We start from the raw sequence: 15,809 nt of genomic DNA on the forward strand, positions 1-15,809 counted from the left end.
AAAGTAAGACTACAGTTTGTTGTTTCTTTTTTAATATGGGTGTTAAGTTAGATTTATCACACACACACACACACACACACACACACACACACACACACACACACACACACACACACACACACACACACACACACACTGCTGTAACGTGACAGTGACAGCAGCAGAGGTCCGGTGCTGGCCTCTAGCGGTGTCAGCGGGACGAGCAGCGGCTGATCACCCACTTCTCGTCGGCTACACGGGATCCATATGCTTTGGTAGAGCAAAGGCTTAACAAAGCGATGGGGACTCCAGCAAACGTGTTTCTAAGAGTCTAAAACACACCAGCAACTCAACGCGTTTTAACGGAGCCGCCAAAACCGTCCGCCCTTCTCGGTCGTGGAGAGCGTGTCAACTCCGGAGAAAGCGGCGATGGACCCGAGAGATACAGCCCCGGATTCGTGGGAGCTGGAGGAGGATGCCGAGGCCCCGGCTGCCGCGGCGGGGCTGCCGAGCGCCTTCGCCGCCCTCAACGTCAACGCCAAGCCGTTTGTCCCCAACGTCAACGCCCCGGTGTTCGTGCCCAGCTTCCTCCAGCCCAGCGCCGTGGAGATGCCGGCCACAGACGGTGGGTGAGAGCCAGACAGCTGCAAGCTGGGAAGTTAGCTGTACTTGCTAGCATGCTTTGCTAATCCAGCTAGATGAGCCTTTTTCCTGTCTGCAACTCGCTGCGCTCAGTCCAGCCACTGCCACAGTTATCGCATTTCCCACTAACTAATCAACAAGTCCCCCCCTCTCCAGTGTTAAGTCATGTGTCGTTACGGTGCTATAGCTTACTTACTACGCAGTAACTGTCACAACAAGACGTGAAACCGTGACCACCCCATGTCTAATAAATATTTATGAAAGTTTTTGACATGCTTTGTTTTTTCTCCTCTAAGGTGCCCCTGATCCAGTTGCCAGTATGGAGATAGCAGAAACAGCCGGTATGCATCCACAGTTCACTCCACACACTGCCTGTGCAGGTTATTACATTACAAACCTGGCTGTCAAGGCAGTTTCTTGTTTTTATACCACATGAAAGTAGGTGTATAGGTTCAGGTGTGCACATTTTAAGTGCTGCCAGAACTGAAATCTAACACCAAACCCCATGCAGAGCAGGAAAGCTTGCATGCTCACTTTTGATTCTCTGCTTGCAGTGTAACTTGCTGGACTGTATTTAGACTGCTGGCGTTGGTAAAAACCCATGTGCAGGGGCCTACGTAAAATATGATGCAACCTCACTTGTCCATGCCTGAAATAGACATCCCATTGGCACACACTGCGATATGTGTCAAGTACTGAATGTCCAAGGCCCTGACCAGCTGTGTGTCACAGCAACTGAATGTATTTGATCACTGCAGAAAAAAATGTTTGTTTTTTTGCTGCCTAAGTCAGGTTCATTCACAATTTTGGGCCTGGCCTGGACCGCTGTGCGCCTCGACTCAAGTTACAAAAACCTGGTGGTGTTTTTGTGTTTCGGTGGAGAGGCCGAGCGCTGTAGCTGGACACAAAATTAAATCATCAGATATACTGTATGTGTTCATGATGATGTTTGTTCTCACGCTCACCCCTTCAAGTTTCTCCCAACATGTCTGAAAGACAAATATAATTACAGCATATAATAAAGTTGGGGCACAAACGGCTTTCTGAGTTGCCAGTAGCAATTTCTCAGGCTGATTATAAAGGACCAGGCACGAGAAGAAAATAGGCATTGTACATGACTGCTGGGCTGCATAATTTCTTAGTTACAGAAATTGGAGGCTTATTTGTGTGTTGCCATGGGAAGATACTTCTTCTGCAGCGCTCAGCACATTTCACTGGGCTCTTGTTACTGTTTTAGAGTTGTATTTGTTTGTTCTGCAGAACATTGTGGACAGGACGAGAAGACGAAACACAGCTGAGTTTTTTTTTGTGTGTGTGAGGGTGATTTCAGTGTAAGAACATGTGCCATTATGTGATAGTTTGCTGGTGTAGTTTCAAGGTAGAGTTGGCAGTAGTAGTCGGTGCACCTGGGAATCAAACACCACTGGTGTTATCTTTGCAGCCGTGCAAGAACACAATCAACAGTTGACCTTAGGGTTGGAAAGCAGAAAGGCAGCTGTTGAGATAGCACAAACATTTCTGTGACTCTGACATGTTTGGTCTTTTAACTGCAGTGTATTTCATTTTAAGTGTACAAATTATATGTCAAACATTTGTTTTTTTGAGACTGGTTCCCGATGATTTATTTGAAATGACAAGACAAACATAGACCTGCACAATATGCAATAATTACCAATCATAACTCACAAAAGAAACATAATCTCTCAGATAAACCGTGGTGACTGAGGTGCAGATGAATGAGTGAGCAGCTCTGTGTCTCTGTATGTGTTTGAATGTGCATGAGAGGATCTCGTCAGTACAAATGTGGCAAAAAGAAAAAAAAAAAACTGGCAGAAATGTGGCTTGAATAAAGTCCAGGATGTAGAATCACTCAACATTCACTCGCGCACTGTCTGCAACTTCTCATCTCAGCCAAAAAAACTATGTTTTGATCCTCCTCCCTCCAAGCTGTGAGTTGTCTGTGGCATCCAGACATTACAGAGAAGTAGCAGGTCTGTAGGTGTAGTGAATGTGTGTGTGTGTGTGTGTGTTTTTCCAGCTCCGGTGGAGAATGGAGGCACGGAGGCAGACATGACCACAGAGGAGGAGACGTGGGAACAGAAGGAGGAGCCAGGAGGAGGCGGAGGAGGTGGAGGAGAGGAGGAACTGGGCGAAGGAGGAGCGTGCGAGGAGGGCGCTGCCAGAAAGGAGGATGAGGAGATGATGGAGGAGGAAGAGGAAGAGATGCCCGTCCCCAAAGTGGCCCCGGCACCACCAGATGCCCCCAAGAAGGAGCATGTGAACGTGGTCTTCATCGGTCACGTGGGTGCGTCCCGTGTATGTGTGGATAATATTTCATCTGGAGAAATTAATGTAAAGTTTTAATAATCTTAAATGATTTCCTCTTGTTTGCATGTGTCAGATGCTGGCAAATCAACCATTGGAGGACAGATAATGTGAGTCATCGATTTGTTGTCTCATCAGCCGATCATAGTGATTAGGGAGACCAGTTCAAATCTGTATGAAATACATTTCAATAAATGTGATCTTAAATGCACTTTGTAGCTGATGCCACTATGGCCGCCAACAACGACATTATTTTTCAGGTTAAGCTTCGATTTTATACTTCAAAACAAGTCAAAACAAACAGCATCACCTGTTTTGTCAAATTTCACTAAACTTTGTTGTTTTCCTTGTCAGGTACTTAACTGGAATGGTGGACAAGAGAACCCTGGAAAAATATGAAAGAGAAGCGAAAGAGAAGAACAGGGAGACATGGTGAGAGTGTAGTTTTTATTTTGTCTGAAAATAGGATGCTTTGAAGATATTTTTTTATATTGTCTTTAATACATTTGAATGGATTTACAACACACTTTCTAAAATATGTTGATGAGGCCTCCAGAAACTCTAAATTTAGACTCGAAAATGTTATTATATTAGCACTTTGAAATTAGATGAAGATTATTCAAGCACATGTGGAGGAGGCTGATTGTGATGCAATAAATTTGTTGCCACACCAGAACAACAATTTTAAGTCGAGCTGGGTGAGATGGCCTATAAATAAAATCAGATTTTTCAACACAGCATCTGGTATATGATTTTAATAGATTTTTACCCCCCCTTAAAAGCAAACTACAGACGCCACGCCAGGCTTTTCAGCTGTGTATTAAGTGCACCATATCTTTGGGGATGTGAGGCACCACCTCATCTTTAATGTCTGTCCTCCGTAGACATCCTCCTCTCACACGGGATACTGTGGGAAAATTTAGCAGTAGTTTTAGAGCTGTCATCATCGTCTTCTGCAAATTGCAGCGCTGCACTGCACACTTCTCCCACACAGCTGCTGCCTCTGTTTGAGGTGCTGGAGTAATTGAGTCGTGCTGCAGCTTTTAGTCGCCACAGTCGTTTAGACGGACTGTGGTTTGTTCGCTCACGATCGGATGCCGAAAACCCCATGAAGCACTTCAACTGAGAAACGATCACCTCACTTTATAAACGTGGTCGTTACAGGTACCTGTCGTGGGCTCTGGACACAAACCAGGAGGAGAGAGACAAGGGGAAGACGGTGGAGGTCGGGAGAGCTTACTTTGAGACCGAGAAAAAACATTTCACCATCCTTGATGCCCCCGGACACAAGAGCTTTGTCCCAAACATGATCGGTGGAGCGTCACAAGCCGACCTGGCAGTCCTGGTGAGATGGACATGGACACAGCACGCAGTTATATTGTATATTTGTACATAACTTTGCAGATGACAGGTTGCTTTTTCTCAGTGTTCGTCACTAAATGTGGAACTATGTCTATGTCCCTGCTTATTTTTTCCTGTCAGGTGATTTCAGCGAGAAAGGGCGAGTTTGAGACCGGCTTTGAGAAGGGGGGACAGACGCGGGAACACGCCATGTTGGCTAAAACAGCAGGAGTCAAGCATCTCATTGTCCTGATTAACAAGATGGATGACCCCACTGTCAACTGGAGCCTTGAGAGGTGAAACTTTAGCGGTCAAATATAAAAAAAATAACAGCAGATTAATGTTGACATGTTTATTTGTGACTTTTTAAAGGGATAGTTCAACATTTTGGCAAATTGGCCCATTGCCACAATCCCTATAGAACGCACATAAGCTATTTTGCATGAATTTACCTCGAAAACAACTCTTTCTCGTAACGTTATGTTATTATCTCATAGCGTGGTAAATGTGCAGGTCACAACTTGTCCACCAGACCGTTTTGGAGTTGTTGGATTGTGTATTTGATGAGTTTGATGAGGGAAACCAAGAAATCCCATTAGCCTCCATAGCGTAGCTCTGAGCAGCTCACGGCTCTGCTCCGCTGTTCTAAAAATAGCTTGCACCGACAATTAAAAGTAACAAACCTACTGCTATGACTATAGGGATTATGGCAATGGACCAACTTGCCAAAATATTGAACTACTCCTTTAAGAATGTTGTAACTGGTTTGGACCGATGCCATGTTGCTGTTTCATTCAGTTGCTTTCAACAACATTTGTCTTCTGAAATCTTTGTACATGGTTTTTCTCTGTTGAATAATGCCTCTTCTTTTTGTGAACCTGCTGCAGGTATGAGGAGTGTAAGGAGAAGCTGGTGCCATTTCTGAAGAAGGTGGGCTTCAACCCCAAGAAGGACATCCACTTTATGCCTTGCTCTGGACTCACAGGTGCCAACCTCAAGGACCCTGTACCTGAATGCCCCTGGTACACGTAAGTCAGCTCTGTGACGCAGCACTCATCACATGTGGGTTTCTCCAAAAAACAAAACAAAACAAATGTCCATTGTCCACTTGTCAGTTTGAATGGGTCATGTGGGAAATGTTAGATGTTGTATTTTTACAGTGCAGTAATCCTGAGCAGTTATGCTTTGTTTTATGATGACAAAATGTGTGTTTATATTACAGTGTCAGCCCAGGCTGTGATGAAACACACCAAGTTACACTTAATGTTATAAAACTGTAAAAGCTGCTTTGTGTTTTCAAGCCAAGAGTATGAAGAGGCTCAACAGAAAGACTGGAGCAGCTCAGACATTGATTGTTTTTTGGCATAATTCTTTTAACATTACAGAGTAGAGGTGAAGCTGGTCGACATGCACTTATAACAAGTTCATTAGAGTGACTTAGTAAGTCCTAAACATTGTGCTAAAACTCATAAATAAGACTGTATTTATAACTTATTGTCTTCAAACGTCATTGATCTTACAGATAAAGACTGAGCAGATTAGTTTGCTTTGTGTTTGGTTGTTCTTTGCTGTTCTTTATCATTTTTGGAACCATTCAAGTTTTGGTTGATGTATTGGTTTGTGTGGAGTCAGGATCTATCTGAACGCTGCCTCGACGTTTTCATCTGCTGCTTCAGACTTTATACTCGGCTGTATCAGAAATTTAATTAAAAAAAACATCTGCCTGAGTGCACTTGAAAGAAGTCGCATGGCATCACAAATCACTGTTGGGAGGAAAGAAGACACAGTCGCTGACAGACATTTTAACAGCACAAGTTGCACAAGTTGATGATGGATCATCATATTTCTTTTCTTCTTCCAGGGGTATGCCATTTATTTCCCACCTGGACAGTTTGCCAAACTTCACCAGATCCAGCGATGGACCAGTCAGACTACCTATTGTAGACAAGTACAAGGTGAGCAACTGGAGGCCGTTGATTCTGTGTCTCAGCAAAGCGGGAAAACAAAAATGTGTGACAGCTTGTCTTCTCCACCGCACCGTCCTCAGCAGATACGTGGGCGTCACATTTTTTCTGGTTTTTGTTTACTTTGCCAAAATCTTCTTTGCTCCCTCTACAGTTTGTTATTTCCGTTCCTCTTGGATTATTTTTCCAAGAGCACACCACATACAGTACACACACATACACATACAATACACGCACACTGCAAGTCATTATAGTTGTTCTTCTTTAAGATAATTCAGTTTCTTGGCGTCGATGATTCTGTTTAAACATTGGAAGCAATTCAACGTATACGATTAGCACTAGTGGAATTAAGTTATTATCTCTCAGTCGTCCTACATTAATCACTGGCTCTTCCTTTCTTAAATCAAATATTTTCCTTTTTATCTTCTTGTCTTTCTGTTTTTTCACTGCATTTGGAAAGTATTCAGACTTCCTAAGCTTTTTCCACATGTTGTTATGTTACAGCCTTATGCAAAATCCTTTCATTAAAGCAGAAGTAAGTGATATATTTTTGTTAATATAAGTCTTAAATAGTTATATCTTCCGACAGCAATCACTTACATAGAGTGTTTGGACTGAAACACGGGTCTCTCAGTCACTCTGCTCTGCTCTGAGCCGAGGAGAAAACATTTATCGTATCCTACAGTTTTTATCCAATGAGGAGAGAGAACGGCATGCAGGGCTGTGTGTGCAGCCAAGGAACGCCGTGAATGTGGTGACGTAGGGACGAGGACTGTTATGGTGCGTTCAAGGAAACTCGTATTTTTCCGACCGTGAAGTGGTACCAGTTCGATCTGGTACGAGTTCACCGGTCGGAAGTTACGAGTGGCCGTTATAGTGACTTTCACCGGTAAAACAGGTCGGAAAAACACGAGTGGGTTGCCTGGAACGCTACAAAGTCGTAAGTTGTGACTTGAAGCTGTAATTTACGATTTCAAAAGCCTGCCTGGAACGCAGCATTAGCGAAAACGACCGGACCACTTACTTCTGCTTTAAGTTTTCCTCTGATCAATCCATGTTCAGTATCCCAAAATTACGAAAGCAGAAACAGACTTTTATAAACTTTTTTGAAGCAAGTCTATTAAAAAGTCAGACAGACGTCTCTTCCAATCCAAGACAGACCGGTTGTGTGTATGAGGGAGAGAGAGCCAGGTGCAGACGGGTTGAGCAACACAACACACTTCACTTATAGTGAAACAAAGTTGTATCCTTTTGAAATGGTTAAATATTTCTGCTTCATTGTGAAAGTCTTTGTTACTCAGGTAGGACACATGTATTTACCAGACCTCCTGGGATCTCATTAATGCCATGTGTCTTGCTGCGTTCACACCTGAACTGATCCCACTTGGTATCAGACACCAGGTCTGAACAGAGTCTGTCACTCACCCCAGCCTCGTCTTGGCTATGTACTGTAGTAATGATGAGGGTGACAAAAATGAATGAAATGATTTTGGCATAAGGCTGTAACAGCAAACTGAGAAAAAAAAAGTTAAGGAGTCTGAGTCTGTAAATACTTCTCCTGCTGTGATTGCGTAAGAGCCTTATGTAGCAGTTATATGACTAAGTAGTCCCAACTGGTGTTGTCCTGATGTAAGGGGATTAGGGTGCAGTTAACTGGGTGCTGCATACTAATGGCTGCCTTGCCAAGACATACTGTACAGCAAGCTTTCAGCAGGGCCATAGATCTGTGAACAAAACAATTACCCTGATTATTATGTGCTTTGTGTTGGCAAAGCCCATAATAACACTAAAACATTTTGAATTAACAAAGGTAATTAAGGAATTATGATGTAAAGACAATTCAAAATCAAGGTAAAATACTTAATTGAATGATTTTATACTTTACCTCAATGATGCAACTTTTTTTGCTGAAGGAATTTTATGCCATTTTAAGACAGGAAATGCAGATGAGATTTTCAGAATCTGAATCAGAATACTTTATTGATCCCCAAGGGGACATTTTTTTAATAATAACTCCAACTCACCTTCTTTTGGTTAGAAGATTGGAAGCAGGTGGAAACAGCTAGCCTGGCCAGGTAACAAAATCCACCTCCCAGCGCCTCTAATGCTTAAGTTTAATGAATCCATACAAAAAACAAACACAAGGTTATTTGTGAGAATATTTGTTCTTTAAACTGTGATGGCTTTCTAAGTTGAGACTTTCTCACTGACTGTCATTGTACCGATAAACTGAGTGTGTCCAAGGCGTTTCTATAAGCTTTAGTTTTTTTAACCAATCAAATTGGTTGCTAGGTAATTGTGACACAGATGGGTCAAGTGACAGAAATGCATTGCACAATATTATGGTGTTGCAACAATGAAAAGTTATGTGCAACTTCATCAGGGTATTATCAGCACGATGGCACCATCAGGTGATTCCTTTGCACTGTTACAGTAATGTCATTCTCTGAACACACATAGGAACAACTAATGTAAGATTTTACATTTAAGAAAAGCTGAACTTGAAATGAAAGTGAGGATTCATGTCATTTTTCCAGCTGTGTAGTCATTCTATTTCCCCGGTTGCTCCTGTATTCACTCTGCAGACATTAATAATGCCAAGAAGACGTAAGTGGAGGTCGATATTTAATTTGAATTGTTCTGATTTTCTTTTCAACTTGTGTGTGTGTGTGTGTGTGTGGTTTACAGGATATGGGCACAGTCATTCTGGGGAAGCTGGAGTCTGGATGCATTAGTAAAGCTCAGCAGCTGGTCATGATGCCAAACAGGGTGAGATCTCCTCTGTATGACTTTGCCTTGTCTCACATGGGACCAATAAACCCATTACTAGAAATAACTTCAAGGCCTGATTCATACATTAAATGTGCTGCAGCCGGGGCGAAAAGACGACCCTGAAGCCCAAAGGATTCAGGAAATAATGTGTTTATTGTAAACTGTCTTTCAGCACACTGTGGAGGTGCTGAGCTTGCTGAGCGATGATGTGGAGACGGACGACGCAACTCCAGGGGAAAACCTGAAGTTGAGGCTGAAGGGCATCGAGGAGGAAGAGATCCTGCCTGGTTTTATCCTCTGTAGCCCTGACAACCTCTGCCACTCTGGTCGCACCTTTGATGCACAGGTGAGAGCCAGATGGCGAAAGTTGTGGCGCGCAGCTGCTCTCATCGTACATCTGTGTTAATGCTGAGTCATCGGCGGTGGGAAGATAATTTAAATTAAACATATTGACAGCAACATGCTAAATTTGTTCTCTTGTGTTCAACTTGGTGCCAACAGATAAAACTCAACTCGACTAAACGCTCTACTGCCACTGTCTGCTGCGTGTTGGCATAGCAACAGCTACAAATGGTTGGGTAGAGGGTCTGTCCACGCGGGGTCTTTGTGGGCGGGATGGTTGTGCGAACCAGTCCATTTTAAAACCAGGCGTTAATTCACAGTCGGTGTAGCAGGCAGTCGTTCAGCAGCCTGTTTGATGCAGAGCTTCGTGGTGATTTGATTTATCGTCAAGTGTTTAGAGTGAGTGTACAGAAGCCAGCTGGAACAGAGTGAGGCGGCACTGAGGTGTTTTGTCTCTCAGACCTTCAGAGACAAAATACTGGACACAAAGACCTTCACCTCACGTTTACAGATTCATCTTGTGGTTCAGTTTTGCAGCTTACTTTAGAATACAAATGATGCAAATAGGGAGAGAGTTGATGAAATTCTTATCACAGTGTATCCTGCATTGTTTGAACACTATTCAAAGTGAAATATATTGACTATTATAATTTCGTTTTGCCTGATTCTCACTTGCTCGTTTCCTTTCAGATCGTCATCATTGAGCACAAATCAATCATTTGTCCTGGTTACAATGCAGTCCTTCACATCCACACCTGCATTGAAGAAGTGCAAATCACAGTAAGTGAACTGTCTGTGTTGTTGCTCAAACATTTATTTGTAGTTTGTAATGTAGCTATAAGCTTTGATGCCCCCCTGGCCCGGCTGCAGCATGGTTTACCTCTTTAAATCCTGACCACAGGCCTTAATCTGTCTGGTGGACAAGAAAACCGGTGAGAAGAGCAAAACACGACCACGCTTTGTTAAGCAGGACCAGGTGTGTATCGCCAGGCTCCGGGCAGCAGGAGTCATCTGCTTAGAGACCTTCAAAGACTTCCCTCAGATGGGACGATTCACACTGCGAGACGAAGGTGAGATCAGCGCTCCTCTCTTCGTTGTTTTTAACGCAGTTCTGATGTAAAGAAAAGCACATTTGCTATGTAATCTCTTTTATACTCTGCTTCTCCAGGCAAAACTATCGCCATTGGCAAAGTGCTGAAGCTGGTGCCAGAAAAGGACTAAATGCGACAGTGGCAGCATGCATGGAGTTCTTCCACTCGTTACCAGAGGAGAAACGCTGCTAGAGCCGACCCAAACAGCTACTCTCTCTTTACACACAACTATGCTAAAGAGAAGAACAACGACAACAAGGAGTGAAGAAGGAGAATAAAATTTTGTCCAATGAAGAAAACAAGACTGAATCAGTTTTTATGACGAACAATATGAAACGAGAGACCAAGTCCAGTGTGTCAGCTTTCTCATATTGAGAGCTCAGCTATGCCACTAATGTAGCTACATGCCCCCCCCTTCTGTACTCCCACAGCTAACCGCGCCGTCGGCTGGCCACGCCATTTGTTTTTAGAATGGAGATGGATGCAGTGTTACTGAGTTTGGGGAAGAAAAACAAACTACAGAAAGATTTCATATCTTGGAAAAGAGCAGATAGCCTGTAATTATAATTTGCAAAGTACATCTCCGTTCTGAAGAGTGGGATTAAGAATCCAGTGGACATTTTATTTGGTTTTAAGGATTGCTGTACCAAAATTTTTTAGTTTGGTCTCTCTCCACATGAGATGGTTTAATTGGATTGAGCTCACATACTACTCTGATGAACCAAGGATAAACACACTCACACAAACAGACACACACAGCTGTTCAATAATCTAAATCTAAAATAAATGATCAAGCTGCAATGGAAAATGTGTATTTGTTCTGTTTTGTTGCTTCTTTCATCTTTGACACTGTTAAAATAATAACAGAAAGGTTTTCTGATCTATTGGTAAAGTGCGAGGGGTGAATACTAACTTTGATATGGTCAAAGTTCGGCTAAACCTTTTTTTTTTCTTTTTCTTTTTTTACCTTTTTGGCTGTAATATACTGTAACATTATTATTATTATTAACAACACTATACTTCAGTGCAATGATTTGAATATGAAGATTAATATCTGCACCCATCATGAGAAAGTAGAACTAATTTTCAATTGGAGACAGTTCAATGAATGCTTAGGACACTTCACCCAGTCATGAATGAAAAAACAATCAAACTGCAGACATGAACTCATTAAATTACTTTAAGAAAAAGAAGGATTAACAAGAAACCATGAAGCCACTGTACAGACTATAACAGTATAATTACCAAGTTATCTGTTACTGCAGGCAGCTTAACTTTATTACAGTTGTCAAACTTCAGACATAATAATAATAAATAATAATAACAAATAGATTTTGGTCTTTATTGTTCTTTCATACAAACGTTAGACCTAGTTTGACATTTTATGTTTTTAAATCTTTAGTTAGAGCAGCTGAAACTCAAAACAAATCACTTGTTGTCGCCGCCATCTTAACTTGCTCCTGTCAATTCACTCAGTTTGAATAAAGTTTGTTTTGTATCGTGTGACGTCGCCCGCGCCAGACTGCGCATGCGCCGCTTTTGTCTACACGTGAAGCAGGCAGCATGGCTGATAAAACAGAAGTTGCGTTGGACGGGACTCAGGTAAAAACCGTCTTTTATCGTAGTGCTGAACTTTAAAAAACAAAACAAAAACAAGTATCGTGTTGGTTAATAGATATTTACATGGCCATGATGAGTTTTATTGTGATTAATTAACACGCTAGTTAGCATTAACGGGCTTGTTTTCCTGTTGAAACTTTTAGCCACGAAGCTAATTGACAGTGCCCTAGTAGTGTGTGCTGTGGAAGGAGACTAGAGTTTGTTTGTATCTGTGTTTTTAACTGTGGACTTATCTCTGTCAGGTGAAGAAAGCCGTTCAGGCTCTGCAGGCTTTCCTGAAAACCAAGTCCACCAGCGACTCTCTGTTCCTTGACGACACCCAGCACATCAGCCTGCTCTTCACCCTGTGGAAGGTCCCCAAAAAGGCTCAGACCATCCGCATGTGAGTCCCACACACAGAGACACGACGCTGCCTTAATTCGTGCCTGACCTGCAATTGTTGTATAGCTGATATTGACTTTTCACTTTCTCCCCATAGTCCCCTGCCCCATGGCCAGCGGACTGACACAGAGGAGATCTGCCTCTTCACCAGAGATGAGCCCAACATGACCCCGGATCAGACGCAGAGGTTTTACAAGAAACTCCTGGAGACAAAAGGCATCAAAAACATATCTGAGGTACCAACCAGTATAGCCTTTATTGTCATTACAATACAACAAAATGCGACAAAATTTGCAGTGTTACACCTATTTCAGTGTTATAAAACATCATCAAAGAACACAAAACCGAAACATCAATGACAGTCATACAATTAATAGTAATAAATATCACTCTTACTCATCTTATTAACAGTCTTGCATGAATAGTAGCAGAGAAGCAGACGCATCACTCAAGAATAAAAGCATCAATAAATGTACAGTATTAGATATTGTATGCATTCAGGGAAACGGAGTGTCTGTGGGGTCTTTGTGGTGATTTACCAGCCAACATGATGTTTGATGAACATTAAAACTTCCTATTAATAGAGATTTTAATCACAATATATCTCTGTGTCTGTGGCAGATCATTCCCTACAAGGCCCTGAGGACAGAGTACAAACCGTACGAGGCAAAGCGCCGTCTGTTGGGGAACTTTGACATGTTTCTTTCAGACGACCGCGTCCGCCGCCTGCTGCCATCCCATCTGGGAAAACATTTCTACGAAAGGAAAAAGTAAGAACCAGTTACCAGAGTGTCTCCGGAAGCTGTGCGTCTGTTTGTTGTGGCTCTTTGTCAATATGGAGGAAGTAATCAGCTTCATATTCAGTTGCTAAACAAATGGAGGAAAGTGTGATACTGTAGATGTAAACAATCTTTGATGTCATTTTGTCTTTAACTGCTGCATTTTAGTTAACATGGATAGAAATTCAAACCAATACAAAGTAATGCATGATCAATAGCTGTAACAATGAATGAGATGGGAACCAGAAAAATGTATTCGTTTATCAAAAGTCAGTGGGAAATAACAGACAGGTAATAGTTTGGTAATAGAAAATAAGTTACAATAAAACCTATGTAAATAGGTGTAGTAGTGGTGTAATGGGCCTTTTATAGCATGGACAGTTCCTTAGCATGGTAGCAAGTTCTTTTACATGTTCTGTATGAAAATCTGACTTATTTCTCTGCAGATGTTTGTGTTACAATGTAATTATTTTATGCATCTGTATTGTTTTTTTAAGCTTCAGCTGTTCTGTTCTTTCTGTTTATGTACCAGAGAGCCACTGTCTGTCAACCTGAAGAGCAAACACCTGGCTAGAGACATCCAGAGAGTGATCCAGGGCACCAGCCTGAAGGTCACCAACAAAGGCTGCTGCTGGTGAGCTTCACTTCTCTGATTCTACACGTCAAAAAAAAAATATTACTATTAAATCTCAACAAAAAGGCAAATCAAGATGTCATGAAGGATGTTTAATTGTGTTGTCTTGTATCAATTGCACCTCAGCAACCCAGTCAATTCTGCTCAGTGTTTGATGAGGGTCAAGCTGGTGCCATAGAGACTCGATGTGAATCCAGACGGTCCTCCTCCTCCCGTGGAGTCTGTCTCTACAGCTTTGATACAAAATGCTTCTGGTTGTATTGATCTCGTAACCAGCTCCGTCACTGTGTGCACTTTAAAAACGTAACCATGCACGGTGGCTCTGTGTTGCAGTATGGCTCGTGTTGCCCACTCCAGCATGGCTGCAGATGAGGTCGCAGCGAATATCGAGGCAGCCGTCCAAACAGTGGTGGCCAAATTACAAATGGTGAGTCTATTAACTGGTCTTGTTTTCATCATGGTCGGTGCAGCCAGCTGGGAGAAATTCACTGAACAATGACAATAAGTTTTCATTCTGCGAGTCAACACGTCCTTGAACTGATATTTTCTGGAGAAGTGGTCACAGTCAGTGATTCGCTGTCTGAGCCAGTCACTCAAAAAGGATTGTATTATTATTACTGTATTATACCATCCCCACAAACTTGAATTCATATACATGTAGTCAAGCGAATAACCAAACACTAATGCATCTTTTAGCTTGATCTGACGTGATTATTGTGTTGTTGCTGTTTGCAGAAAGGACCAGTGATGAAGCTCATCCACATAAAAAGTCAAACGTCAGTGGCCCTGCCCATCTACACCTCAGACCTCAGCCAAGCCAAGGTTTTGGAGAAGTCAGAAAAGCCCAAGAAAAAGGTAACAACAAGTTTGTCCTCAGATCGTTGTGATGTGGTGTTAGGATTTATTGAAATGACCAGAGTGTGTTTGTGATTTTCAGGGAGGAGCAGCTAAGAAGAAAAAACAGACAGATAACACTGCAGAGGAGGAGGTGAAGACGGAGGTGAAGGAGGAGGGAGAAGAGCAGGAGGAAGAAATCCCACAGCTGGTTCCCATAGAAACGCCAATCAAAAAGCCTAAACTGCAGGTCAGTGCTGTTCACCGCTGCTGGATTTAAAATCTTTAACCACATTTCACTATTTTAATCGACAGTTTGGGGAAATGTCTGCAGTTCTGTTTTTTAAAGTGGATTTCAGAAACTCATTTCCCCTGTTTCTCGCAGAAGCCAGGGAAGAAGAAGCAGCTGGAGAAAGCACCCAAACCCAGCGCCGTCAAGATGGGAACTAAAGCTCAGAGCAAAGGGACTAAGAAGGCCGTCAAGACCGAGGCCAAAGTAAAAAGAAAAGCACCTAAAGTGAAATGATTCTCACTTGATTCTCCCAACCTGGACATTTGACACGGTATACACGAGCAGATTGTTTATAGAACAATCGTCATACAGTTTATTCACTTTCTTTCCTTGTCTGAACGATTATAAATGTTATTATAAATGATCTTTGGCTCTGTTGTGTTTTGTCAACATGTTCTCTTGCCTTTACACAGCATTTATGTAGTAATAAGGAACAAGCACTCTTTCCAAAACCAAGCTTAAATGGTGCTTTACTGTGTAGCAACAACAAATAAGAACCAATCATGAAGATCAATAGCACCATAAATTAGACCAAATAAATCATTCAACATGTAGATGAAGTATTAATCATACTCTGAATATAAGAATAAGAATAACTTTGTTCATCCCAAAGGGAAATTCTTCTGTCAGGCAGCTCATCTAAATGATTAAAAAGCTTGATGGTTATAGGTATGAAGGATCTTCTGTAACTCTTCTGTAGAGGTTTGAGTCGGTCACATCAAAATTTTATAAATTGGATGATCTAAGTTGTTCAGAATGACCTCACTTCCTTGTGTCTGACGCTGCCTCCTCAGCAGACTGCAGCATGGAACA

The 15,809-nt window shown here is 42.2% G+C and overlaps 2 protein-coding genes across 3 annotated transcripts; both read left to right on the forward strand.

The window, feature by feature from the left end:
- Nucleotides 1-155: 155 nt before the first annotated feature.
- Nucleotides 156-10,973, forward strand: gspt1 (G1 to S phase transition 1). Its single transcript, XM_083994710.1, has 14 exons — nt 156-604; nt 918-962; nt 2,660-2,926; nt 3,023-3,056; nt 3,301-3,378; nt 4,111-4,291; nt 4,429-4,583; nt 5,175-5,315; nt 6,149-6,242; nt 8,940-9,020; nt 9,196-9,369; nt 10,056-10,145; nt 10,267-10,435; nt 10,534-10,973. Exons 1-14 carry the CDS (start codon nt 409-411, stop codon nt 10,584-10,586), a joined length of 1,758 nt encoding a protein of 585 aa, XP_083850836.1. The 5' UTR covers nt 156-408; the 3' UTR covers nt 10,587-10,973.
- Nucleotides 10,974-11,971: 998 nt separating this feature from the next.
- Nucleotides 11,972-15,360, forward strand: rsl1d1 (ribosomal L1 domain containing 1). 2 transcript variants are annotated; one of them, XM_083993943.1, is made up of 9 exons: nt 11,972-12,058; nt 12,319-12,458; nt 12,555-12,693; nt 13,079-13,227; nt 13,769-13,870; nt 14,204-14,297; nt 14,606-14,725; nt 14,808-14,954; nt 15,090-15,360. In XM_083993943.1, the coding sequence occupies exons 1-9, from the start codon at nt 12,020-12,022 to the stop codon at nt 15,228-15,230; spliced, it is 1,071 nt and encodes a 356-aa protein (XP_083850069.1). In that variant the 5' UTR covers nt 11,972-12,019; the 3' UTR covers nt 15,231-15,360. The 2 variants fall into 2 exon arrangements, with proteins under 2 accessions (XP_083850069.1, XP_083850070.1); XM_083993944.1 differs by having other exon boundaries at nt 15,093-15,360.
- Nucleotides 15,361-15,809: the final 449 nt, after the last annotated feature.

This window comes from Trachurus trachurus (assembly GCF_905171665.1).
Source record: "Trachurus trachurus genome assembly, chromosome: 19".
Classification (NCBI taxonomy): Eukaryota; Metazoa; Chordata; class Actinopteri; order Carangiformes; family Carangidae; genus Trachurus; species Trachurus trachurus.

What these genes read in the sequence shown, in the direction of transcription:
- gspt1 (XM_083994710.1), top strand. Translation starts at nt 409, where the DNA reads ATGGACCCGAGAGATACAGCCCCGGATTCGTGGGAGCTGGAGGAGGAT. An exon ending in ACCATTGGAGGACAGATAAT is followed by an intron (nt 3,057 to 3,300) that starts GTGAGTCATCGA and finishes TTTCCTTGTCAG; the next exon opens with GTACTTAACTGGAATGGTGG. An exon ending in AAGCCGACCTGGCAGTCCTG is followed by an intron (nt 4,292 to 4,428) that starts GTGAGATGGACA and finishes TTTTCCTGTCAG; the next exon opens with GTGATTTCAGCGAGAAAGGG.
- rsl1d1 (XM_083993943.1), top strand. Translation starts at nt 12,020, where the DNA reads ATGGCTGATAAAACAGAAGTTGCGTTGGACGGGACTCAG. An exon ending in TTGCGTTGGACGGGACTCAG is followed by an intron (nt 12,059 to 12,318) that starts GTAAAAACCGTC and finishes TATCTCTGTCAG; the next exon opens with GTGAAGAAAGCCGTTCAGGC. An exon ending in AAGGCTCAGACCATCCGCAT is followed by an intron (nt 12,459 to 12,554) that starts GTGAGTCCCACA and finishes TTCTCCCCATAG; the next exon opens with TCCCCTGCCCCATGGCCAGC.